A 25,659-nucleotide genomic window follows, 5' to 3' on the forward strand; every position below is an offset into this window, starting at 1 on the left:
CCCTGTCTCAAAAACAAATAAAAAAGCTTTGAATATTCTCCTATAATTTGTCTGACATTTCTAAAGAACAAAGACCCAAGTAGGTAGAAGTGGGGGGTTGGTTCGAGTGTGGTATTGAGTATCCTTGGACAATTATAGACATGGAAATTGCCTACATGCACAGAACAGCTACCATTTGAAAACATGACCCAAATAATCAATTGTAGATGTGAATCCTTGGAGACAATGAGGTGCAGAGGAAATGAGTGAGTGTTTTGACGTCACAGTCACCGCTCTTCTAAAAAGTTTATAATGCACCTCGATATTCTAGGCCAAAGATAACTCATTTAAAATTCACACTGTGAAGATTTTTAAGTAGTTTAAAGGTGTTAGAAGGGTCCATAGTCATTATTTAATGTATCTTTCTGCACAGAGAGAATATAGTAATCAAACCTTCTTGGGAAATCTTTCCATTAGTGGCTGCTGGGTTAAAGTAAAAAGCTCAAAATGAACTCAAGACAGAGCTGGGTTAAAATCCAGTGTTCGACACTGACTGTCCATGTGATTTTAAAGAAGTCCCATTATTGCTCCGAGCCTCAGTCTTCCCACCTATTCAATTCTAGAGAAGCCACAGCCGCAAAGGATGTCAGTGAGAACTGACATTTTTTTGTAAAACCTGTTGTACGAGGCTGAAAAGATGCTCAGTAAATGTTAATTATCTCTCTTTTCCTCAGAAGAATCAATGTTCAAAGATCCAAAAGCAACCCAACATCACTTAGAGTTGGGAATTCCTTCTTCCCTGCCACTATTTTCTTTGATATAAATGGACAAACTCCATTGTCTATGTAATTTGTTTTCATATTTAGATCCATTTACTTTTTCTTAAGTGTCTGCCTCCTTAAGTATACTGGGAACCCCCAGTGTGTGCTCAATGAAGATTTGTCAAATAAATGTGTGAATAAGATGTCATCACTTCTCTCACGCTTCCTGTTTTACACTCAAAAACTGTGAGCTTGACCTTCTAAGCCAAATCAGGAGTTATTTTATTTATTTACTCAATAAATATTTTCTAGACATCGACTTTGGGCCATGTGCTCTGTTTGGTGGAAGGTGCAGTGATGATCTAGAACAGGGGTCAGCAAACATGCTCTGCAAAGGGCCAGCCAGCAAATGCTTAGCTTGTGCAGAAATTAGAATCCCTGTCTCAACTACTCAACTCTGCCCTTGCAGCAGGAAAGAAGACGTAGGTAATATGAAAACAAATGATGTGACTGTCCTCCCATGTAACATTACCTACAAAAATAGGTGGTGAGAAAAAAGATGAAGAATTCACAGTTTCTGATTTCAAAACATAGTACAAAGTTATGGTGATGAAGACTACGTGGTACTGCCATATGGACAGACATATAATTAATGGAATGTAATCCAGAGTACAGAAACAAACCTGGTTTCTATGACTATGAATGGTCAATTTTCAACATGAATGCCAAGACCATTCAATTAAGAAAAAATAGTCTTTTCAACAAATAGTGCTGGAATAATTGGATACACACATGCAAAATAATAAAGTTGGACCCCTTCCTGACAACATATATAAAAGTATGCTCAAAATTGATAAAAATCTAAATGTGAAAGCTAAAACCATAAAGTTAATTTTTTAAAAAATGTGTAAATTATTCATGACTTTAGATTAGACAATTATTTCATTATAGACATTTAAAAGAAAAAGAATAGACCCACTGGAATTCATAAAAATTAAAATCTTTTGTGCCTCAAATGACACTATTAAGAAATGGAAAAGATATCCCATGAAATGAGAAAAAAAATTGCAAATCATATATCTAATAAGGCCCTACCATTCAGAATATGTAAACAGCTCTTACAACTCAACAATAAAAAAACAAAGAATCCAATTATGAAATGGGCAAAATACTTGAATAGATATTTATCCTAAGAAGATATACAAATGGCTAATAAGCACATAAAAAGACGCTCAGGCCAGGTGCAGTGGCTCATGTGGGTAATCCCAGCACTTTGGAAGGCAGAAGTGGGTGGATCACTTGAGGCCAGGAATTTGAGATCAGCGTGACCAACATGGCAAAATCCCGTCTCTATTAAAAAGTAAAAAAAATAGCTGGGCCTGGTGGTGCACACCTGTAGTCCCAGCTACTCGGGAGGTTGAAGTACAAGACTCACTTGAGCCTGGGAAGCATAGATGGGACTGAACTGAGATCGTGCCACTGCACTCCAGCCTGGGCAACAGAGAGAGACTATGTAATAGTAAATAAATAAATAGTAAATAAAGTCAATAGTAAATAAGTAAATAAATGAGTAAATAAATAAATAAATAAAAGATGCTTGATGTCACTAGTCACTCCGGAAATACAAATCAAAACTATAATGACATATCATTTCACACCCATTATGATAGCTATAATCAAAAAAGGCAAAAAAGTGTTGGTGAGAATGTGGAGAAATTAGAACTCTCATATATTATTGATAACAAAGTAAAATGGTACAGCTACTGTGGAAAACACTTTGGCAGCTCCTCAGAAAGTTAAACATAGAGTTACCATATAATCCAGTAATTCCACTCCTAGGTATATGCCCAGGAAAGACGAAAACATGTTTAGGCTAAGACATGTCCAGGAATATTCAGCATTATCTGTCACAGCCAAGATTGGAAACAATTCAAACACGCATCCAAATGATAAATGAGCAAATAAAATATGGTGCACCCATACAATGAAAAATTACTCAGCAATAAAAGGAAATGAATTAGTGATGCACTCTGCAACATGAATGAACCTCAAAATCATTATGCTACATGCAAAAATCCAGTTACATAAAACCACATGTTGTATTATTCCATATATATGAAAGGTCCAGAATGGGCAAACATACAGACACAGAATAAGTTAGTTGTTACAGGAGACTGGGAAGAAAGAGAAACAGGGAGTGACTGCTAATGGACATGGGATTTCTTTGGTGGGGAGAACAATATAAATATTCTGGAATTAGACAGTGGTAATGGTGGAACACCTTCATGAAATATACTAAACACCAACAAATTGTACAAGTTGAACAGGTAAAGTTCATGCTTCATGATATGTAAATTTTTTCACAACAGAAAAAAAAAAAGAGAGAGAGAGAGAAAAGCAAATGGCAGCCAGGTTTGGCCTATGGGCTATAGTTTGTCAAGGCCTAAACTACACAGACATCTAGCTCTTTGAGACTCTCCTCTAGTGAGGACATTGCATAACCTAAGTGTCCCTGTGATGTAGCCTGGTGGGTGAGGTAGAGAGGAGCTAGTGGAAGGACATCCGATACATCTCTAGGGAGCCCTGGAAGAATTCCTGCAGGAGATAACACCTAAGTGGAGATGGAGAAAATGAGTCCAATGTGGCAACTTGGAAAGGCAAGTGCTACCAGCTAGAAGGAGGAACATGTCAAGTCCAGGGATTAGGGGAGAACGGGAGAGCTTCAAAGAATGGATGGAGGTAGAGGGGTGCAAAGAAACTTTTTAAACTAAGTGAATGAGGTTAGATTATTTTGAAAAGGGAGACAAGAGGGAACCATTTGATCATTAACTTTTTTCTTGCGTTTTAACTAAGGTAAGATGTAATGTTTGGATGTGCATTGTATGAGGGTCACTCTGGCTGCAGAGTCAGGATTCATGCGGAGAAGTAAATGAAAGACTGAGGGCTGGGAGACCCTGTGGAGGTACATAAAGAAATCCAAGCAAGAAGGAAATGAGGGGAGTGGCTGTGGGGAAAAAAAAGAAACCCTTGCTAGAATCCGGTCTAGGGGAAGTTCCAGGGCACTATCAACTTCCACTCTATAAATGTGTGACTCAAGCCCCTTCTCCACCTCCTTCTCATCACCCTCTCATCTTCACCATTAGCTTCATCAGTCATTACCTCAGGATGAAGAGGAGAGTGGAGATGCAGAACTCTGGATCGCTTTTCCTTTTTTTTTTTTTTGAGACAGGGTCTCACTCACTGTGTCACCCGGGCTAGAATGCAGTGGCTTGATCTCGGCTTACTGCAACCTCTGCCTCCCAGATTCAAGCGACTGTCCTATCTCAGCCTCTAAAGGAGCTGGAATTACAGGTGCACGCCACCATGAGCAGCTAAATTTTGTATTTTCAGTAGAGGCAGGGTTTCACCACATTATCAAGGCTGGACTTGAACTCCTGACCTGAGCTGACCCACCTGCCTTAGCCTTCCCAAAGTGATGGGATTACAGATGTGAGCCACGGTGCCAAGCCACAGTTCTGGATCACATTTTTTGTCACAAAAAAGTATTCATAATAATAAAAGCACCCGAAATTTATTAGGACACTTTACTACTCTTACAAAGTATTCAGCAGCAGTTAGACAGAGCTGACTTTCCTTGCCTCCTGCTCAGTGGCTGCATCATTCCAGGAAAGTCACTTTGTCTTGCAGTGCCTCCAGTTTCCTCTCATTTGAAGGGATAACAATTTATGTATCAATTAAGTTGAGGGGATTAATTAGATCACATAGCTAACCTCCTCATAGAGTAACCGGAGAATGGGAAGGTATTTAATAAATTGCAATTACTATAATTATTTCACAATAATTATTTATACTTCCCCACAGTCCCCTGAGGCAGACAGGCCCAGCTCAGGGCTCCGTCACTTAGCATGTCTGGGGGAATCTGCTCCAGAGCAAAGTCATGTAGCTTGAACAATCTTATCCAAAAAGTCAGGAACAGAGGTGAAGGAGAGCTCATGTCTTCTCAATTGTAATCTTGTTTACATTCTACTGAACCTGATAAACTTGGCCCCTTTTTGAAATTGAAGAACGTGGTTCCTACAGGGCTTTTCCAGAACCTCTTGACTTTAAAATTCCCCATCCAAGCTCTTAAAGTAAATCCGTCTGTACCTTACTGGGCTGTTGGCAGCATCAGGGTCTTTGGCATGCACTCTCCCAACCACGGTGCCAGCAGCTGCATTTTCTTGGACTTCATGGATGTAACTTGGGGCCAAGAACATAGGGGGCTCGTCAGCATCTTCTACTGCGATCTTGACGGTCACAGTGTCCTTGAAGGGGCCATTGCTGATAAACTTCGGGTCGATGTGCACGTTGGCTGCCTCTACCTTCAAGCTATAGGCTCTTTTGGTTTCAAAATCTACAGGCTGGCAAGAATGAAGAGAAGATTGACAACAAATTCCTCGAATGGAAGAGAAAGAACTGATTGTTTTATAGGGAAGAGTGAATAGTTCCTCAAAGGGAGAAAAATCAGAGTCTACTCAATATCAAATTTCCTAAGCCATTTGGTCAGAAAATCACACAAATCAATTGCTGAAACTTAGAATGTGCCTAATGGGTCATTCTAAGAGCACAACAGACACAGAAAGACCATGTCATCTAAAATGAACCTTATTCTATATAGCAACACTAGTGTTGCCCAAATAAGTCACTAAAAATTACCTAAGGAAGGGAATTAAAACACTACAAAAATACATTTGGTACCTCATTCTGAAAAGTAAGAATCTTGGTAACAAAAATACCCACTGAATTTCAGCCAAAAACCATGTCCTTTTTGATGACTGGTTCATACCTCTCCCACCCGCAACCATCCAGCTTGATCATATTGAAAGCTTCATGTTGAAAGTTTCTGACCACGTTCTGTTTCCCAATGTCTGGGACTCTTACCAGCAGTGGCCCATAAGATGACATAGGGTGGTTTATAGGTAATTTGATAGATGAGGTTGTCAAATGATATTAACTTACATACTGAGATAATTATTTATTTTCCAAGTCTTTAAATCCTTGACACACCAAGTAGAACACCGTTTTAACATATCTGCTCTGTTTCGCAATCTCTTTTGTGAGTTAGTATGATACAACTCTAGCTAGAATGTAACTGCATCATTTTGGTTTGATTGGATTTATTTTTAAGTTACCTTCTATTTTTGGCAAGTGACAAGATAATGAGGGAAATGTTTCCTTTTTTAAAATGCTTCCTTTTTTTAAAAAAAGAATGCATATATATTAAAGATGGTCTATTTAAAGAAAAACAAATGTAAGCAGTAAAATTTTACACGATATGAAAGAAAAAATGAGTAGTAGCATTTGAATGGCTGTAGTTATAGGGAAATTGATGGTAAACACTGCCTAATTTTGAATGAGAGGAGTTACAGTGAATCAGTCAGCAAAGGATGGAAAGTAACATTGTAGCAGAGAAACAAGCCCTGCTGCCTAGGAAACAACTTTCTAATTAGTGCTCTGGATGTTGCTGAACTACCAAATGTTTGGAAAGAGTTTCATCTTCTAAGGCGAGCATCTGCCTGCCATGCTGTTGTCATTTGCCTGGCAAACGCTTATTCTGAATGGGCATACGGTCACGGGGCTTATTCCTGATCTAATTTTGCAGTACTCCACACTGAGCCTGATGATCCCAGTTGCAACAGGGTTAAACATGTTCAATATTCTTGATACTTTTTCTACCATCTTCCTACCTCCCTCTTCCCAGAGTCAGGAAACACTACCTTTTTCCAAATCTAAACCAGCCTTTCCATCATCCTGGGACTCAGCAGTTCCTTTCTCCTTGGCTAGGTTACTGAGCAGCAGAAAGGAAAGATATTTATAGACTGAACATACGAGATTGCTGCAACTTCTAAAAAATCCCTTCAATCATTAGATAGCATTAAACACTGGAATATGATAGTTCTGAGTCTGGGTAATTTATAATCAGAAAAGAGGAATTTTTCTAATATCAGATAGTCTGTTGATCTTACTACAGCAGAATCTTTTGTACTTGGTTTAGGCATGTGCCTAAGGACCTGGAGCCATTTTCCCACTGGGAAGCCTTGTTGGTGTTAAGGACAATATCCTCATGCTGCAGTTTCACATCCCAAGCTAAGCTCTCCAGCCCTTTGCAGAGGTTTATGTGGGATGTCCTTTCCCAGTTTGGCGAGATTCCAAGTCTGGTAGTCAGTTCAAGCCTCATTGCCTTGTGAAGTCCTCCTCAACAGCTCCAGATAGATTTGTGTGGCCCCCTAGTGGCCCTTTGGCAGCCCTTCATTTCCCTCCCCAGCGAGGTGGGGGGTGGGAGTGGAATGGAGGAGAGCATCCCTAAGAAGTCTACTGAGTCTTACTGCTCTTTGCTGATCTTTGTCCCACGGGACGCAAGAATGACTGTACCAAGTGGTCATACGCATCCATTATTTTGACTGAATGAGGAGTGGGGTTGATAGATGCTTAACATTTAGACATTTGCCTACAATTTATTCCCTTCCTCCCTCCAAAAAAGATGTGAGGTAGTTTCCCAGGTGAACATTTATATCCATGTTATGAGTAGTTGAAATAAAGCTAAATGAAGCAACACATTGCATAAGCCATAAAAATCTTAATACCCCCTAGTTTACTAATCCCACCTCTGAAAATCTTCCCTGAGGGATTAATTCAACAGAAAACCAAAACAAACAATATTCAAAAATGCATGATATTTGTTAGATATAATAGAAGGTTATATCTAATCTGTGGAAATATACACACAAAACACGAAATCCAACTGTGAGGTTTTATTAAGGAAATAATGATTCGTCAATAGGATGGGAAGTTATGTAGTCATTAAAAATGATTATGTACATTATACAACAGCATGTAAAATGTTTATGATGTGACGTTAAGTGAACAAATCAGATCACCCTCTGATTGCAACTGTGTTAAATGTTATGTATCCACATCTATATATGTGCGGACAAAGAATATAAAGAAAAATCAAACATAAAAAGTTTTATTAAAACAGGGAATATTAAAAATGCCTTATAATTCTGCTCTGACACTGCTTTACAAGGAGTTTATTTGGTTGAAAATAAATAGCTCAGACACTGTGCGGTGATTTCTCTGAGACAGTTGGGATTCCCATTCAGCCAAAGGTGCTGTGTGAACAGATCGGATTTTCCCCTCTAAGTCCACGAAGCCACCTAAAATCTCACCTTTATTTGACCCTGGTTCTTCCTCCGCTAACCACACAGAGACTGTCTAAATACCCCAAGGGTAGTTTCTCTCTCCCCTGTTCACCATTAAACTAAGAGAATCAGAACGCAAGAGGGATTTATTGCTTTCTAAAATATTCAATAAATGAATGATTCTATCTAGTAATTATTTCTTGAATTCTTCTCCTTCACTACCATCTCACTACCTCTTCTACCTTCTTCAATTCTTTGTAATGTCTCCCTTGAATTTTAACAAGTTTGTTCATTTGTTTTACTGTATCTATCTTAAGACTCTCAAGATTGAAGGTATTGCAGCTTCTTAAATGTGTCCTGTTTCCATTGATAGTAGCCTTTCATGAGTTATTTTTCTCTGCCTTTTCTGTCCTTAACTATCCAGCAAATTCCTCCTCATCTATCAAGACTCAGCTTGAGAACTGCCCCCCTCAAGAAGTCATTCATGACCCACGTTCATAGGTCTTATCACACTATTGCAGGCGATTTTCAACTGGGGAGTGATTTTGCTCCCAGTTACTCCAGGGATATTAGACAATGTCTAGAGTAATTATTTTTATTATTATTATCAGGACATTGGGGTGGAGTAGAGCATGTGCTTAATGACCTTTATTGAGGGGAAGCCTGGGATACTAGACACTACCAAATATCCTACAAGGCACAGAACAGCCTCCTACAACAAAGAATTATCCAGCCCAAGACATCAACACCTCCAAGGCTGAGAAAACTCTCTCAGTTTTAATTATTGTTTCACTTCACTGTCCTGTTAAATTGTGAACTCCCTGTGGTCAGGACTCTGTGTCTTCAACTTTAGATTTCCAGCCTCTGGCAAAGGGCCTGCCTGACAAATAATAAGAACTCAATAACTCTTGGTGGAAAAGTGGGTGAATAAATTAGGAAATAAATAAAAATACTAAGTTAAAAAATACTTTAAAATGCAGAAATAGTGCCAGAATGTCTCTATAGACTTTTATGGTATTAAATTGCATGTAACGACTTTCACAAGGAGTCATATTTTTACTCTGTTAAATTCATCTATAATTTTTCTTTTTTTTCCCCTGGTGGACATTTGGAACTTTGTGCTACAAGTTTGAGCAAATGTTCTTTTACAAATGAAATAACATCTTACACTGTTTAAAACCTAAACGTCAGTGTTTTATAGAAGATTATTCCTTTGCCTAGAATAAACACACTGAATTGGAGGCAAAAGTGCAAATTAATCATATGCAGAGAGCTCATTTGCGATGTGTGAGTTCCATGGGGGTGATTTAAATGTTTCAGGATTTCAGAGATACAGTGTGTGTTTGTGCCCTGAATACACTGAAAACAGGTGACAACCTTAGCATCACCAACTACCCAATTACATGAACAGCAAAGGATGGGAGGCAGGAATCTCTGATGCCAATGTTCACATGTCAGTGCCAAGCAGAAGAGATAGTAATATTAATTAACAAAGTAAGTTGACAGCTCTAGGCAACACACAATTCGCACAGCTACTTTTCCAGAGGAGAAACCAGAATTAGTGATGACTACCCTAGCTCCCTGTGGTTGATAATTAGGATTCCTCGGTCCTACCATTCATCCGTTAACGTAGACTTTTCCAAGTATCCAAATTTCACCCCAATTTCCATATCCTTCATTTTCTTTATTATTTTTTAACAGTCACTCCCTACCTTCTCATTGTTTTGTGCCCCGTAATATTTTCCCCAACCCCAACACACTTTAAAATGTTGTAAAAGGCCAGCTTAGCACAGGTCACTCCTTGCTCCCCCACCTGAAAGATTCCTTTCAGGACCAGTCTTCCCCCACTGGTCCGTCCTTGCCTCCTCTTTAGCTACTGGCCTCTTTATTGATTCTTCAAATTAACTTTCTATCAGTGTTACAGTCCAATCTTTTCTACCGCACCAAGGAGTTTAATATGCATGCTGCAAAACCAAGTTGAGAATGAATGCCTGATTAAAATCAAGGTAATCCCATCCTCCAATTCTGATTTAATGCTCCATACACTTTCATGATGGAGAGGTATTGATTTCTCAAATGGTAAATCACGGGGGGAAATCATTTTAGAATGTATGGGAACAATTTCTCCACTTGGAAGTGAATCTTATCTGGCTCTCCTTTACAAACGCTTTCTGGGCCAGCTGTTTTCGAAATGTTTTGAGAAGGAAGTTGTTCTAGAATAACCACGGTGTGAATTCCAGGTCTGCATGCCTGAGCTGTGTGACAGTGACTGGGTCAAACGATTTCATTTGTCTGAGACCCAATCTCCTCAAAATCAAGTGGAGGTCTCTTTGCCAATTGGGATAATACTACCTACTTTATACTTTTTGTTTGTTTGTTTTTGTTTTTGTGAAAAGTGAATGAAATGATGTTTGTAAGAGGCTGGTGCTCTGTCTGGCCAGTAGTTAGTGTTGAGTGAATGTAAAAAAGAAGAAACACTAAACTTCTCCTTGTAATAAATTCATCCCAGAGACATGTTTTTGATGACTGACTCTGGGGGAAGGTCCATAGACTACCTGACTACGAGGGGACGTCCACAGGCTATTTGACTATGGGAGAAGGTCCATTATTGTTGCTTCTCCAGGTTCACTTGAGATAAAAACAAGCAGAGAATTGACTTAAGTTTCACAGAGGGTCTAGCAATGCAGTGAACCTTGAATGTTCAAACAAGAAGAGTTTTGAACAGCCTATCTAACAGATTCAGTGTGGCAGAGCTAAGGGGGCAATTTCATGCATGCTCAGGGCTGCTTCTTCAAAATCTAGATTTATTTCATTGTCCTTCCTGCCATGAGAGAACTGTGCTTCCCTCCATTGGAAAACATTTAAGAACTGACTAGCAATCTCAGGCAGGTATCACCAGCCCCTTTTGTCAGCTTCTCCGCAGTAACAGAAAGGAATATAATTCTGTGATCTTCCAGGGCTCAGAGCTCAACTACAAAGCCAGGTCGGCCCCCGGTTTCGCAAATTCTCATTTCTTAACCATCACCTCCCTATTTCTTGCAGTGTTGCCTTGGCAGAGCAGGTCACACCACTGACATGTCTGATTCCTTACCCTAACTCACCTTTTTCAGCTTTATCACCCCCTCCTGGGTTTCATAGTCCGTTGTGATTTCAAACAATTCCATACCATCTCCATCAACAATACTGTATGTGACTAAGCCATTTTCTCCAATGTCTGGGTCTTTAGCTTTCACTCTTCCTACTTCCTCCCCAGGGACGGCTGCTTCTGACACAGACATCTGGTATACGCCTAGAAGAAGAAGACATCTACTTTTATTTTCCCTTTTATTTGGCAGCTGCAAGACTAGATTTCATTGAATCCCAATAAATTTCTCAAAGGATTTGAAATTGAACTTTCTATTGACTGAAAACATGAAAGAAGTGAATGGATGTGGGGAGGAAGATCCCACATGGCCTGCTTGTCAAAAGAATGTGTTCTATGAAGGGTAATAAAGCAATATCTGGGTCCAGGTGAAATGCTGGGGTCACCTGCCACATGTAAGGGAGGAAAACAATGCTGTGTTACATTTCCCCTCAGGTAATGAGGGAGAACCATGCATGTCTTCATTTATCGAAATAAGTGAAGATTCTTTTCATGTCTTCAGGATGGTCCATGAGTTAACTCTAAGACTCACTTATGGTATTGCCAACAGCCCAGGAAAAAAAATTCTGTTTAAAAGCCTTCCTTCAACAGCTCCATATTTACTTTAAAAATGCAAACTTTATCTTTAACATCACTCCCTGTCTAACTCTATATTTGACACTCCCCTTATTTCACCTCCTTCACAACTTGCCTCCTTCACAAGTTGGTCATTCGTTACCTTCTCCAGAAAGCTTTCCTGCAGTGTGACCTTCCTATATATTTATTTAATGTTTATTGGGAGCCTAATACTGTACATGGAGGTACCGTCCTAGTGCCAGGACACTGTTTTATTTGGTTGTTCCGTTTACTACTAAACAAAACAGTCAAGATTCCTCTCCTAATGAGGCAGACTGAAGAGAAAAAATAAAAACAAATGTAAACACACTCTGATGTCACTGCACTGAAAAAGGAAAAGAAAGTAGGGTAAAAGGGTGAGGGTTCTGAGAGTGGATGTGTGGTTGTGTGTGTGTAAGTGCATGATTGTGTGTGAGGGGGTAAATGTGTGAGTGGCTGTTGAGTGATTGTGTGGGCATGAATCTGTTGTGTAAGAGTGTGAGTGTGTGTATGAATGTGAGCTATTTGTGAGTGAGTCTGTGTATGTGTATGAGTGCTTGTGTTAATAATGTGTAGGTGAGAAGCAGAAAGAGGGAGAGATTGATTTTTGAGTAGTGTGGTAGAAGAAGACATTCTTTAGAAAAAGGAATCTAAAAAGACTGAGGAAGACAATGATGTGAATATCTGCAGGATAAAAGCTACAGGCCAGGTGATTAGCAAGTGTCAAATACCCTAAGGTGAGAAGATCTTAAAACCCTCAGAGGAACAAGAGGAGGAGAGTGACTCCAGCCTTCTGGTGAGAGAGAAGGGCATGTAGGGAAGTGGAGGCCAAATTGCATAAAACAGACCATTGCGGGTTTCAGGTTTTGTTTAAACTTGGGGAAATCACTGGAAGGTTTTCAGTAAGTAGCTGAGATTCAACATTATCTTATTTGCTTTTCACATTTAATACTCTGTGCGCGACACAATATTGAGAAGCCAGGGTTGAAAATCTTGCCTCTATCATTTCCAAGCAAAGTGGTCTTGGGCAAGTTACTTATGCTCATTATGTTTTAATTTCCTCTTACAGAGATGTCATCAGTTCCAAGACTTTGTCTATATTTATCAATAGTATTTTGCTTTGCAACTTTCTTTTGGATTCATAATCTATTTAATCTCACCATGCCCTCCACATTAAAGGACGAGTGGGAAGTGGGAGTCCCTTGTAGATAATTAGCAATTAATATGAAGGTTTAAAAAGAATTGTCCTATGCGGATTTTCTCCAAATCTCATTCAAGTTCATGGCAGCGAAACCAGTACAACCAGTACAGTAGCAATGTAACTTTACTACATGATTATCTATGACCAAGGGCAGTAAGGGCCGCCTGCTAATAATTCTGCTTCACCTTTCTTTTCCAGCACACTAGACAATCGTACAGTGTGGATAATGGAGCATGCAGCTCTTAGAATGTTATATGAGCCTCAGGCTTATTGAGGATGCTGAACTTGTGCCCAGCCAGGCAAAAGATTCTTGTCTAGATTCTTGTTTTTGAATTCCTTTGAGTCACCACAGTGCCTTCCTGGGGCCACATTTAGTTGCCTTCCTTGTTATCTCATTTGCAAAATGTTCCATTTCTCTGATAGTAAGCTCACAGGCTCTAACGAGACACTTTCACGATGAACCCCCCATGCATTAGCGGCACCAGCAGCACCACAGTCATACTGTCCATCCATATACATCTATACATACAGAGACAAACTTGTGTTCAAACTCTGACTGTCATATTTCTAGGGCATCTTATGCAGTTTTTATGGAAGCCAGTCTTATCTGTATAATGTAGGCTCTTGCAGAGATTTACAATAGCAGTGACTATTCATTAAATGATGGTAGTTGCTATAATTACAATTATTAATAATAATCTTTCAAAATCATTTTTTTCATTTAATTCCCTTCACAATTTTATGAACGTTGTGGAACAGCCATAATCCCCCAGATAACAATGGCTAGAATTTGTTGACAACTTATAGACAGTTGTCATTATAAGATTTTACACTAACTCCTTTAAGTCCAAACAGTAATCCTATTAATTAGGTACTGTGGAAGACTGCATTTTCCAAAACATGGCCCAAACAGTATCTCCCATCCCACGTGCTTTTCCTTCAACATGACTTTGACAGGTCTTCCATTGAAAGGCGGAGTCTACATAAACTCCACTTAGATTTGTGCAGCCTGATGACTCCAGTGGAAACGATGCAATGTGACTTCTGAAGCTAGTTAGCAAAAGGCAACACAGTTTCTTCCTGGTGCCCTTGGGAATCACACGTTCCAAAACCAGCCCACACAGAAAGGAAGCAGCAATCAACACAAACTTGCCAGCCATGCAAGTAAGCTGGTTTGTAAGTGAATCCTCCAACCCCAGTGGAGCTGTCCCCAGCTGTTGCTGTGGGAAACAGAGGCATGCTGTCTCCTCCAAGCCTTGCCCAAATTCCAGACACATGATAAAAACAAATTATTATTATTATTATTTTAAACCACTGTTTTCCAGCAATTTTTACACAGTAATTGATAACAGATTCAGGTACCGTTATATCCACGTTAGAAATGGGGACACTGAGGCAGAAAAGGGTTCATTAATTACTAGATTGCATCACGACTACCAAGCAAAATACTTAGCAAAAACAATATTTTGTTTCCAGGGTTGTAGAACTTTTTACATCTTTTCATTCTCCTACTACCTCTACTCCCCGACATTGTTATTGCTGCTGTTGTCTTGTTTTTGTGTTTTGTTTCTGTAAGAATGATATGAACTGCCCTTCATTTTCTAGATTTTCTTTTTGATACCTGAGTAAAGCAGGAATAGGTTAGAGGAGGCAGAGGGCTGGCTGTGGCACCATGGAAAAGGGAAAACCAAGCCCACCTACTTACTCTGCGGAAACTTTGGTGGGTTGTCATTGACATCGGTCAGTGTGATCGTCACTTTGGTTGTCCCTGAGAGTCCGCCCATATGTCCACCCATGTCCTTGGCCTGGATCACCACGTGGTACTCCTCCTTGGCCTCCCTGTCCATGTTGGGTAGGGCTGTTCTGATGATACCTGGACAGGTGAGCAGGCAACATCACAGATATTCGTTTATAACATTATGACAAGAAAGTTCTGAGCACTGAGGAAGCAATGCTGAATAAAATAGCTCATGCCCTGGGCAAGAATCATTTCAACATGATAATTACAACCAAAGGCAGCCATACTGAAGTATCATTATGTCTTTTCAAGCAAATCATAAAACTTACTATACAACATTTGTATTTATGTTTTCCTGTACATGCAAGTAATAACCTTATTCTTCTCAGATATAAACACCCTAAAGACTGAAATATTTGAGTGGCCATTGCATGGATATCCATGACTAAACTCATACTTTTTGACTTCCAGCACAATCTTCTCTAAGTCTATTGCTGCATACAATTCACAGAAATGTTTTGATGGCACATATTACGTTTAAAGTAGGAGGTGCATATTTCATGCAATACATTAAAATGTAAATACTAATTTTTAAAAGACTGAACCAAATGGGTTAAATATATACAATGCTCATACAAGCATGTACTATTACCACCTGTCACTGAAAACAATGATAAATTAATAACTGAATTCTACATGATTGCTGGATATTGGCACATGTGTGCCATTCTCACTTAAATCTTTAGGAGACATTTGGGAGCTTTTTCTCTCTGTAGATATGACAACAGTTACCTGAGAAATATGGAGAGCACTGTGGAAGCCTTAGTCCTTATTGCTGTCTTACTTGTGGCATTAAAGTTGAGTTTTTAGGTTATATTTGTTATTAGGTCATCGTGAAATATGAAAAAAACAATAATAAATGTTTCACGGTGTGCTGTGTGCCAGGCACAGGCCAAGTATCTAATCCTCACACTAACCCTGTAGGGTAGCCCTCTTTATTCCTTTTTCATATTTGATCAAACAGATAATTAAATAAGTTCTGATCAGGCCTGGGACTTCTTATTCACCATGTGTCACAAGTCACAGTGACATTCCACAGTACCTGTCTGTGCTTCCACCGAAAAATAGGGTTGTCCTTCGAGGATACTGTACACTAACTTGGCGCTATTTCCGTAAGTGGGGTCATCTGCATCTGAAGCTGTCACCTGGATTACTGACGTTCCTTAAGAGTGAAATAAATTAATTAGCAACATCCCCTCAGCTTTTCAAAGTATGTTCTTGCTTACAAAGTTTTATTTTAAAATTAACCCTGAAGAAGGCACCACAATTATTCAACATTCTCTCATTTTCCTGGAGTTGAGATGCAAAGCAACCAGTCAACCAACCTTCCTTCCTTCTCTATAAAAATGCCCACAGTCTAAAAATGAACTTTCTGTATTTATAGTACATCCTGCATCGGTTGGTGATTAAAATAATATTGCAAACATTATTGCAAACATATCTTACAACTCATGCACTTGAAATGTTCAGTATATCAAATAATTACATTAAAATCTTCCCAAAGTGTATAATAAATGATAATTAACGATAAATTGCTTTCATGAAAGGACAGAGTGCAATCTTCCATCTGTAGCAGAACAATAAATACATCACTTTATTGTTGCTTTGCATGTAATAAAATTGCTGCTAATACTACAATTTAATTAATTTATGGCCATAAATATTGAGCAGAATGTTGTTCCCTACTGGCATGAAAATTGCATCTTCCCACCTGTAGCTGGTCTGGTAACCATGTAACAGAAATCACCAGTAGACATCTGGTGAGAGGTAAGGGGAGCATTCATGGGTCAGAATGAAGGGAAACCAGAAAACTGAAGAAAGATGGGGCTCTGTTTTTCCTAAAAACAACTTTTGTTCCTGGCTGGTCACAAATAGCAAGTATCTGGGGCATGGCGTGCTGGGCTTCAGAGCAGGGAGAGAGGAGCTGGAAGAAGAAAACCAGCAATTATCGAATTTCTCTGTGCCAGCATGATCTGGGGGCACATTCCATGTATTTTGCCAGCATTCCTCTGCTGGGCATTTTTTTACATCCACTGTATTATTGAGAAATTGAATATGAGATATATGAAGCTTTGTAATCTATTTCACAAAGTTAGTAATTGCCAAATTCTAACCCCAATCCAGCACGCAACAAAACTCAAGTTCATTCTGTAACATTTTCAGCAGAGGGGCAAGGTTCTACGTGGGAGGCAAGGGAGCCAGTTTCCACAGCCTCTCACTACCTTTAATTTATAGGGTTGTCAGTGATTTTTGTGTGCTGTACATCTCACTTTTTTCTAGTTACTGTTCTATAATTCATTATTTCATAGAAACAACCTCTTTGGAGCTCTTCCCATTTGTCAGTCACTATTCTAGGCAGGATAGATTTATAAAGGAAAATACCATCATCGTGTGGCTAGGGAAATTATTAATTTTTAATGCTTAATTTCCTTCTAGAACTCTGCTACATCCTTTACAATGGTTTTGCATTTCACATCTATTTCACTTAACCTTCAACATAGTTTATATTATCCTCATTTTATAGATGGCAAAATGAAAACCTAGAAAGGTATAACAGGTTGCCTGGGTTCGCGTGGCTGATTAGGAGTGCAGCCATGATTCATAGCACTGTCTGACAACAAAGACTATACTGTCATATGCGGTAATACAATGTTTGAGTCCTCAAAATAATAAGAGCCATCCATGACAAAGCCACATCCAGCATCACACTGACTGAGCAAAAGCTGGAAGCATTCTCCTTCAGAGCAGGAATAAGACAAGGATGCCCACTCTCACCAGTCCTAGTCAACATAGTACTGGAAGTCCTAATCAGAGCAATGAGGCAAGAGAAAGAAATAAAAGACATCCAAATAGGAAAAGAAGAAGTCAAATTATTTCTCTTCACTAGTGATACGATTCTACACCTAGAAAACTCTAAAGACTCTGCCAAAAGGTTCCTAGAACTGATCAACAACTTCAGTAAAGCTTCAGAATACAAAATCAAGGTACAAAAACCAACGGCATTTCTATACATCAATAACACTCAAGCCGAGGGCCAAATCAAGAATACAGTGCAATTCTCAATAGCCACAAAACAATAAAATACCTAGGAATACATCTAACCAAGGAGGTGAACTATCTCTACAAGGAGAATTTCGAAACACTGCTGAAAGAAATCATAGATGACACAAACAAATGGAATATTGATCCTTCAATGGTATTGATTCTTTCAACCCATGAGAATAGAATGTTTTCCCACTTGATATCATTAAAATGGCTACACTGCCCAAAGCAATCTACAAATTCAATGTGATTTCTATCAAACTACCAACATCGTTTTTCACAGAATTAGAAAAAACAAAAACAAAAAAAAACTGTTCTAAAACTCATATGGAACCAAAAAAGAGCCCTAATAGTCAAAGCAATCCTAAGCAAAAAGAACAAAGTTAGAGGAATCACCTTACCCAACTTCAAACTATACTACAAGGCTACAGTAACCAAAATAGCATGTTGCTGGTGCAAAAACAGACACACAGACCAATGGAACAGAATAGAGATCCCAGAAATAAAGCCACACACCTGCAGCCACCTGATTATCAACAAAGTTGACAAAATTAAGCAATGAGCAAAGTACTCCCTAATCAATAAATAATGCTGGGGTAGCTGGCTAGCCTGATGCAGAAGAATGAAACTGGACCCCTACCTGTCCCCATATACAAAAATTAACTTAAGGTGAATTAAAGATTTAAATGGAAGACCTCAAACTATAAAAGCCCTAGGAAAAAACCCCAGGAAACACCATTCTGGACATTGGCCTTGAGAGATAATTTATGACTAGGTCCTCAAAAGCAATTGCAACAAAAATAAAAATTGACAAGCAGGACCTAATTACACTAAAGAGCTTCTGCACAACAAAGGAAACTATCAACAGAGTAAAGAGACAACCTACAGAATGGGAGAAAATATTCACAAATTACACACCCAACAAAGGTCTAGTATCCAGAATCTATAAGAAATTTAAACCATTCAACAAGTAAAAAAAAATGTCATTAAAAAGTGGGCAAAAGATACGGATGGACACTTATCAAAAGAAGATATGCAAATGGCTAACAAACATAAAAAAAATTGGTTGTCACTAAACATCAGAGAAATGTAAATCGAACCAATAATGAGATACCATCTCACACTAGTTAGAATAGCTGTGATTAAAAAGTCAAAAAATAACATGCCTGTGAGGATGTGGAGAAAAGGGAACACATATACATTGTTGGTTGGAATGTACATTAGTTCACTCTGAAAAGCAATTTGGAAAAGTCTCAAATAAAACAGAATTACAATTAAAGGCTGGGCGCGGTGGCTCATGCCTGTAATCCTAGCACTTTGGGAGGACAAGGTGAGCAGATCACCTGAGGTCAGGAGTTCAGATCAGCCTGGCCAACATGGCAAAACCCCTTGTGTACTAAAAATACAAAAAAAACTAGCCAGTGTGGTGGTGGGCACCTGTAATCCCAGCTACTCAGGAGACTGAGGCAGGAGAATCGCTTGAACCCAGGAGGCAGAGATTGCAGTGAGCCAAGATCGTGCCACTGCACTGTAGCCTGGGCAACAGAGTGAGATTCTGTCTCAGAAAAAAAAAAAAAAAAGTTACAATTCAATCCAGCAATCCCACTACTCTTTAGACCCAAAGGAAAATAAATTGTTCTACAAGAAAAACGCCTGACCTTGTATATTTATTGCAGCACTATTCACAATAGCGAAGACATGGAGTCAACCAAGGTATCCATCAACAGTGGACTGGATAAAAAATATGTGGTGTATATATATATACCCTGGAATACTATGCATGGTGGCATGAATAATATCATGCCTTTGCAGCAACACGGATGCAGCTGGAGACCATTATCCTAAGCAAATTAACACAGGAACAGAAAACCAAATACCACATGCTTTCATTTATAACTGGAGGCTAAGCATTGGGTATAAACGGACCCAATATTTACTCAGTGGGCATAATATACATGGGATTACTAGAGTGGGGCGAGAGGGCAACTGCTGAAATCTATTGGGTACTCTGTTCACTACCTGAGTGATGGGGTCATTCATACCACAAACCTCAGTGTCACACAGTATATTCGTGTATATTCACTCAATAAACCTGCACATGGGCCGGGCACGGTGACTCACATCTGTAATCCCAGCACTTTGGGAGGCTGAGGCAGGCAGATCACTTGAGGTCAGGAGTTCAAGACCAGCCTGAACAACATGGTGAAACCCCCGTCTGGACTAAAAACACACACACACACAAAAATTAGCCGGGCATGGTGGTGCGCACCTGTAATCCCAGCTACTCGGAAGGCTGAGGCAGGAGATTTGCTTGAACCCGGGAGACAGAGGTTGTAGTGAGCCGAGATAGCATCACTGAACTCCAGCCTGGGTAACAGATGCAGACTCTGTCTCAAAATAAAATAAAATAAAATAAAATAAAATAAAATAAAATAAACCTGCACATGTACCCCCAGAATCTAAAATAAAAATTGAAACTAAAAAAAAAAAAAAAGAAAGCCTGAATGTTATACCTAAACATCAATGCGTCTGCAAAGGTGAGAATAACGAAAATTTCCCCGGATGATATATTTTGATGACTTGACTTTCCACCCCATCCCGACCCCTGACACTCAGTTGCTGACACTGCTGTTCCCTCTATATGGATTTATTTGATATTTGTTGTTTCTCATTATAATACACATGCTAAACACCAAGAGGCTGAAGGACTGGGCAGGGAAAATGGAAGAGACGAAGGTGGGAAATGGCTCAGACTGGCTTTTGATGAGTACCTGACTTTTCCTTGTGGAAAAGGAATACACCAGTTTCTGGCATAAAAAGCTCTGTATGCACAGTGGAAGGATCTTAGCGTTCTAGAGTCAAACTTACCTTTCTTAAGTAGGTTGATTTCCTATACTTGGTGCTGGGTTTTCTCGTCTGTAAAATGATCCTGAATTCATTTGAGCTCTAAGACTCTTTTAAGCAGACTCACTCCCTGATTAGAACAGTTCTACTCACTGTTTGAAAGACCAACCTTTCTTAATATGAGGAATGTTTCTCAAAAGAAACATTATATAAACGTTTCATTATGTGCATGTTATAAAGAAAGCTATTGCCAGAAGGTGGCTAATTCTTTGAAGAAATCTTTCAAAAAATTATCCTTTAGCAACTTAATATGTCTTCAAGCATGTTGAAAAGATATACCTACTTCTGAATTAATACATGGTGACATAGTGCTGTGGTTAAATGTGCATTTTAGATCAATTTAATTGCATAAATGTCCCTAAAGAAATTAGTTAACTTGTTTCTGGTGTGGGTTTCCTATCTGTGAAATATGGTGAGTTGGAATTACCCTACTGTAAAGATTAATCATTGCAAAAACTAAATAAAATAGTGCATGTAAGTCATTAATTAGCACAGTGTCTACATGTAACAAATATTACCATTGTCATTACCTATTAGACATCAATATGACCTAGTGACTGGATGTGTATTCGCTCTATTCCTACAAGACTAGAAATGGTTATTCCCATTTTACAGAGGAACAAAAGAATTTTGCCATAAAAGATACAGAAGAAGCTCTACCTCCTGATTTGGAAGAACGGGCTTCAGCCCACCCACCACAGAGACACCAGGCCTGGAAGCAGAGCAGGCCTCTCCCATGGTACGCACCCACATTGGACCTCTCGGGCACGTTGGCATGATAGGTCTCATGCAGGAACTCCGGAGGGTTGTCATTAATGTCCTGGACCTTGACAATGAATTCCGACGGTGGCTCCAGTGGCCGGTTGGTGTCCCTGTCCACCGCCTGAGCCATCAGCGTGTACTGGGCTCTCTCTTCTCGATCCAACGTCTTGGTGGCATGGATGTTCCCTGATTTGTCATCAATCACGAAAATGGTTCCAGCTCCTTCACCTGAGAGAATGTATTTGATGTTCCCATCACCAGAGTCAATATCCGAATGAAGCTGGAAAAAAGAGAAATTGAGATTTTTAATTTCATGAGGAATTCAGTGGGGAAACTCACTTACAAGTGATTGCAACAATCTGCTGCACACACACATGCCAGGAAAGGGAGATGTTCTCATCCTATTTTACAACAGGAGAAAGGCAACCTCAGAGAATATCATAGCCTTGGCCAAGGTCACACTACAGAACAGTGAAGCCAGAGTTCAAATATATATATATACACACACATACATACACACACACATCTATATGTATATTTAATTCTAAGATTCATGCTCTCCCTTCACCTCTTTCCATATATATGCACATATACAAAATACAAAAACCTAAACATGTCTCAATAGTTTGAAATAAATGTGTGTTTATTTTTAAAAACATATAAGCAAACATTCATGCAATAAGTAAGTCTTCCTCTCAACTCTGACTCCCATTCCTTCATTTTCTCCTCTGCTCAGAGATTATCACTGTAACCAGTTTCTTGTGAATCCTATAAGAGATATTCTATTCTATGTATATGCAGCAAGGAAATCTACACAAATACATATGTGCCCTAGTTTATTGCTATACAGAAAAGTTCCAGAGTGCACACATCATTCTTCACCTCATCCTTTTCCTCTAACAATAAATTCAGGTGACCATTCCACGTTTATAACTATAGATCTTCCTCATCCACTGTATGGAGATTATTATCTTTTTTAAAAACTTTTTGTTTTGGGGGTTTGTTTTTGAGGTGGAGTCTCACCCTGTCACCCAGGCTGGAGTGCAATGGCGTGATCTCGGTTCACTGCAGCCACCGCCTCCCATGTTCAAGCAATTTCTCCTAAATCAGCCTCCCAAGTAGCTGGGATTACAAGCACATGCTACCACACCCAGCTCATTTTTGTATTTTTAGTAGAGACAGGGTTTCACCATGTTTCCCAGGCTGGTCTCGAACCCCTGACCTCAAGTGATCTGCCTGCCTCAGCCTCCCAAAGTGCTGGGAATACAGACATGAGCCACCAGGCTCGGCCAATGGTTTTTTTGTATTTTTTTTTTTTTTTTTTTTAGCAGTCCCCTTCTAAAGAACACTTAGCTTGTTTTCAGGCTTTTGTTACTACAAACAATTGAACTGATCAGATCTTTCCAGAAGGCCTGCTTTGCGGTACACAGGGTATGAGGATTTAGGGATGTGGCCTGCCTGGAAGAAGTGTCCATCCTAACTCTAAAGGCAGGTAGGACTAGTGGTATCAGTTGGTATGTATACAATTTCTTAGGTGTCAGAAAGAATCTTAAACATCCCCAAGTTTGTCTTCTTTGACAGAGCTTAGAGATAAGATGATATTTGCCTAAATTCACACTTGTAAGGTCCAAGAAATCAACTAGGTCTCTTAACTTCCAACCATCTTCTGTTCCACCTCACTGTGCTCTGTGTTTTCAAACATGAAAGTCTCCCAAAAATCACATCTGGTTTTCCTGTAGCAAAAATACTCCTCACCCCGCCTTGTTGTTCAACCTCAATTTCTGCAGCTGTCATTTTAATCGGAGTTCCTTGGTCCTCATGCTGCCCTTTGTGGGAAAAAGCAAGCATTATTTTTACTGTTCTAGTGGGTTTCAAGAGCAGTCAAGTAGAGAAAAAGACCTTGGTTCTACCTACTAAGTAAGAAAACCCATTGCAAACTAGAGAGCTTTATTCAAATGGTATTTAAAATAATAAAAAAGAGGTCAGGCACATTGGCTCATGCCTGTAATCTCAGCATTTTGGGATGCTGAGGCAAGTGGATCACTTGAGGTTAGGGGTTCGAGAACAGCCTGGCCAACATGCTGAAACCCCATCTCTAGAAAAAACACACAAATTAACCAGGCACGATTAATTTAATTAATTTTAGTTAATTAATTAATTAAAATAAAAACTATGATTATTATCAATGCCATTTAATAGTAACAATATTAATAGTATTATTTATTATTAATGCCATTTTCATATTTTTGTTAAAATTGGTATTTTATTATTTCAATTTAAATTGTTGTTATAAGACTAAGGCCTAGAGACCTTACCTCATGATTATTATTATGAGACTAAGGCCTAGAGACCTTGCTCATAAAGCAAGGTTGAATACATTGATTTTTAAATATTTCATTTTCTTTCAATTTCCCCAAAGATATCTAACTGATTTGCAGTGCTTCAGTGAAACCCCATTATTTCAGCTCAGGGAGTTACCTGTAGGTACAAATTACAAAGACCATTTTGTTTTTAGTACTCTTTGTTTCTCAGAGGAAAAAATAAACAGACTTTTCTTCAGAATGTATTATTCATAACAATGTGTTGTCATGAAATTATGGCTAACACATTTCTGATGAATAAGTCCATTTGACAGTAAAACACAAAGCTGTTTGATGGCCTAGGACGGATGAACAGAATTGCCCCAATCTTCATTCAGTCAAGTTTCCTTAATGAAGGCAAAGTTTCTGCCCCCACTCCCATCTCAGGGGAGGCTTACCTTTGTTCTTCTGCTTACCCTGCTGCAGACCTGGCAGAAGTTAAGGGCAAAGACGTACGAATGAGGAACAAGAAAGTATAAATACAATGCTGACTTTAATGGGAATGCTCAGACATTGAATCTTTCTAGAGGCCTTCATATATTACGTATATATTTGGCAAGTTTCTTGAAAATTAACCAGATCTATTTCATGATCAGCCAAATAACTAAAAATTTAACAAAACATTTCCTATTATTTTTCTACTTTGTTTTCAGGTCGGAAAGTTGGATATAACTTCCCTTTTTTGTATCTAACAAAGATGATTTATACAATTGACACGGATACATACTAGGCTCCACATACACACACACACACAAAACAAAACAACACAGTTTCAGAAACCATTCAGTGCTATCAAGGGATCCAGTTGCTGAGGCATACACAGCCAATTCCTAACTCCAAAGACGAATGGCTTCCCTCTCTGCATAGCACAACATGACACAGGCTGTATTTCCACAAGAAATCTGAAAGTCCATGGTTTACCAAATTTCACTTTTTCAGGGCATCTTAAGTATTCAACCTTGAATGTCCTAATCAAAGGTTGTTAGGAAATAAACCATCTACTCCATCCCTCCTATTTCTAGGGAACTGTCTCAGCACATTTCAAAAGAAAGGACCACAGGACCAACCACTTTATTTATTTTTCCCCTATCCAACCCGACATCAGATTCATTCTCATGCGCCTAGGTTTTGAAGGTCACACAGCATGAATAATACTAGAGTTTTCCTTTTCCCTCTTTTTTTCTATATTTTCTTCTAGTAGGCACGACAATTGCTTATTCCACAGAGATGCTAAAATGACTCTCCAGATCCTGTTTCTTCTGCAACCCCCAACCTGAACACACACACACTGCTTCCCATTGAGAAAGTCCCCAAAGCAGAAGGTTCTATTCATATCTCAGAATGATTCATGCACAGCCCTTCACATCATTCAAGCTCCACATCCCTTGCCATGGCTGAAATCTATTTTTCCTCTCTGGGCACACAGCCCATCTCCTCTACTTGGGGAATTCCATATGCCAATTATTTCCATTTCCATTTCTCACGTCGACTTCCACATATTTCCATTTGGGATATAAATGAGTGAAATTCCTTTGGTACATCTTCAAGAAGAAATTTTTCCAAACTTACACAATGTCATTGAGATTCTAACACGAATCTCCTTCAAGTATGTCAATTATGTGAATATGAAGTGCTGTTCTCATGTAAAAGAACAATTAAGATAACTTTGTAGAAATCAGTAGGGTTCAGAAACCCCACAAACCTACTGTCTTTCCCTTTTACCTTCCACTGGATAATTCCTGCTCATCTTTTAGGTTACAGGTTATTCCCATGTTCTTCTTGAAACCTTCCTTTGACATCTCTCCCAAATATTACTATGTAAATTCATAATCATTTACATAGAATTTCCTCATCATTCTTCATTTTCCTTTTTTTATTTTTATTTTTTTAATTGCTTAGGTAACTGTCTCTTTTCCACTAGACCTCTTTGAGGTC

General features: G+C 39.0%; 1 protein-coding gene across 2 annotated transcripts in view; it reads right to left on the bottom strand.

Moving 5' to 3' along the window:
* Positions 1 to 25,659, bottom strand: part of CDH11 (cadherin 11) — a 177,337-nt gene that overhangs the window by 33,930 nt on the left and 117,748 nt on the right. For both annotated transcript variants that reach the window (XM_023210092.2, XM_023210091.2), the window contains 5 exons: positions 21,350 to 21,644; positions 15,699 to 15,818; positions 14,564 to 14,731; positions 11,023 to 11,210; positions 4,887 to 5,140 (listed from right to left, as the gene is read on the bottom strand). In XM_023210092.2, the coding sequence (XP_023065860.1) occupies positions 4,887 to 5,140; positions 11,023 to 11,210; positions 14,564 to 14,731; positions 15,699 to 15,818; positions 21,350 to 21,494 (875 nt within the window). In that variant the 5' untranslated portion in view covers positions 21,495 to 21,644. The remainder of the gene's footprint in view (positions 1 to 4,886; positions 5,141 to 11,022; positions 11,211 to 14,563; positions 14,732 to 15,698; positions 15,819 to 21,349; positions 21,645 to 25,659) is intronic.

The sequence above is a fragment of the Piliocolobus tephrosceles genome, chromosome 17 (assembly GCF_002776525.5).
Source record: "Piliocolobus tephrosceles isolate RC106 chromosome 17, ASM277652v3, whole genome shotgun sequence".
Taxonomy (NCBI): Eukaryota; Metazoa; Chordata; class Mammalia; order Primates; family Cercopithecidae; genus Piliocolobus; species Piliocolobus tephrosceles.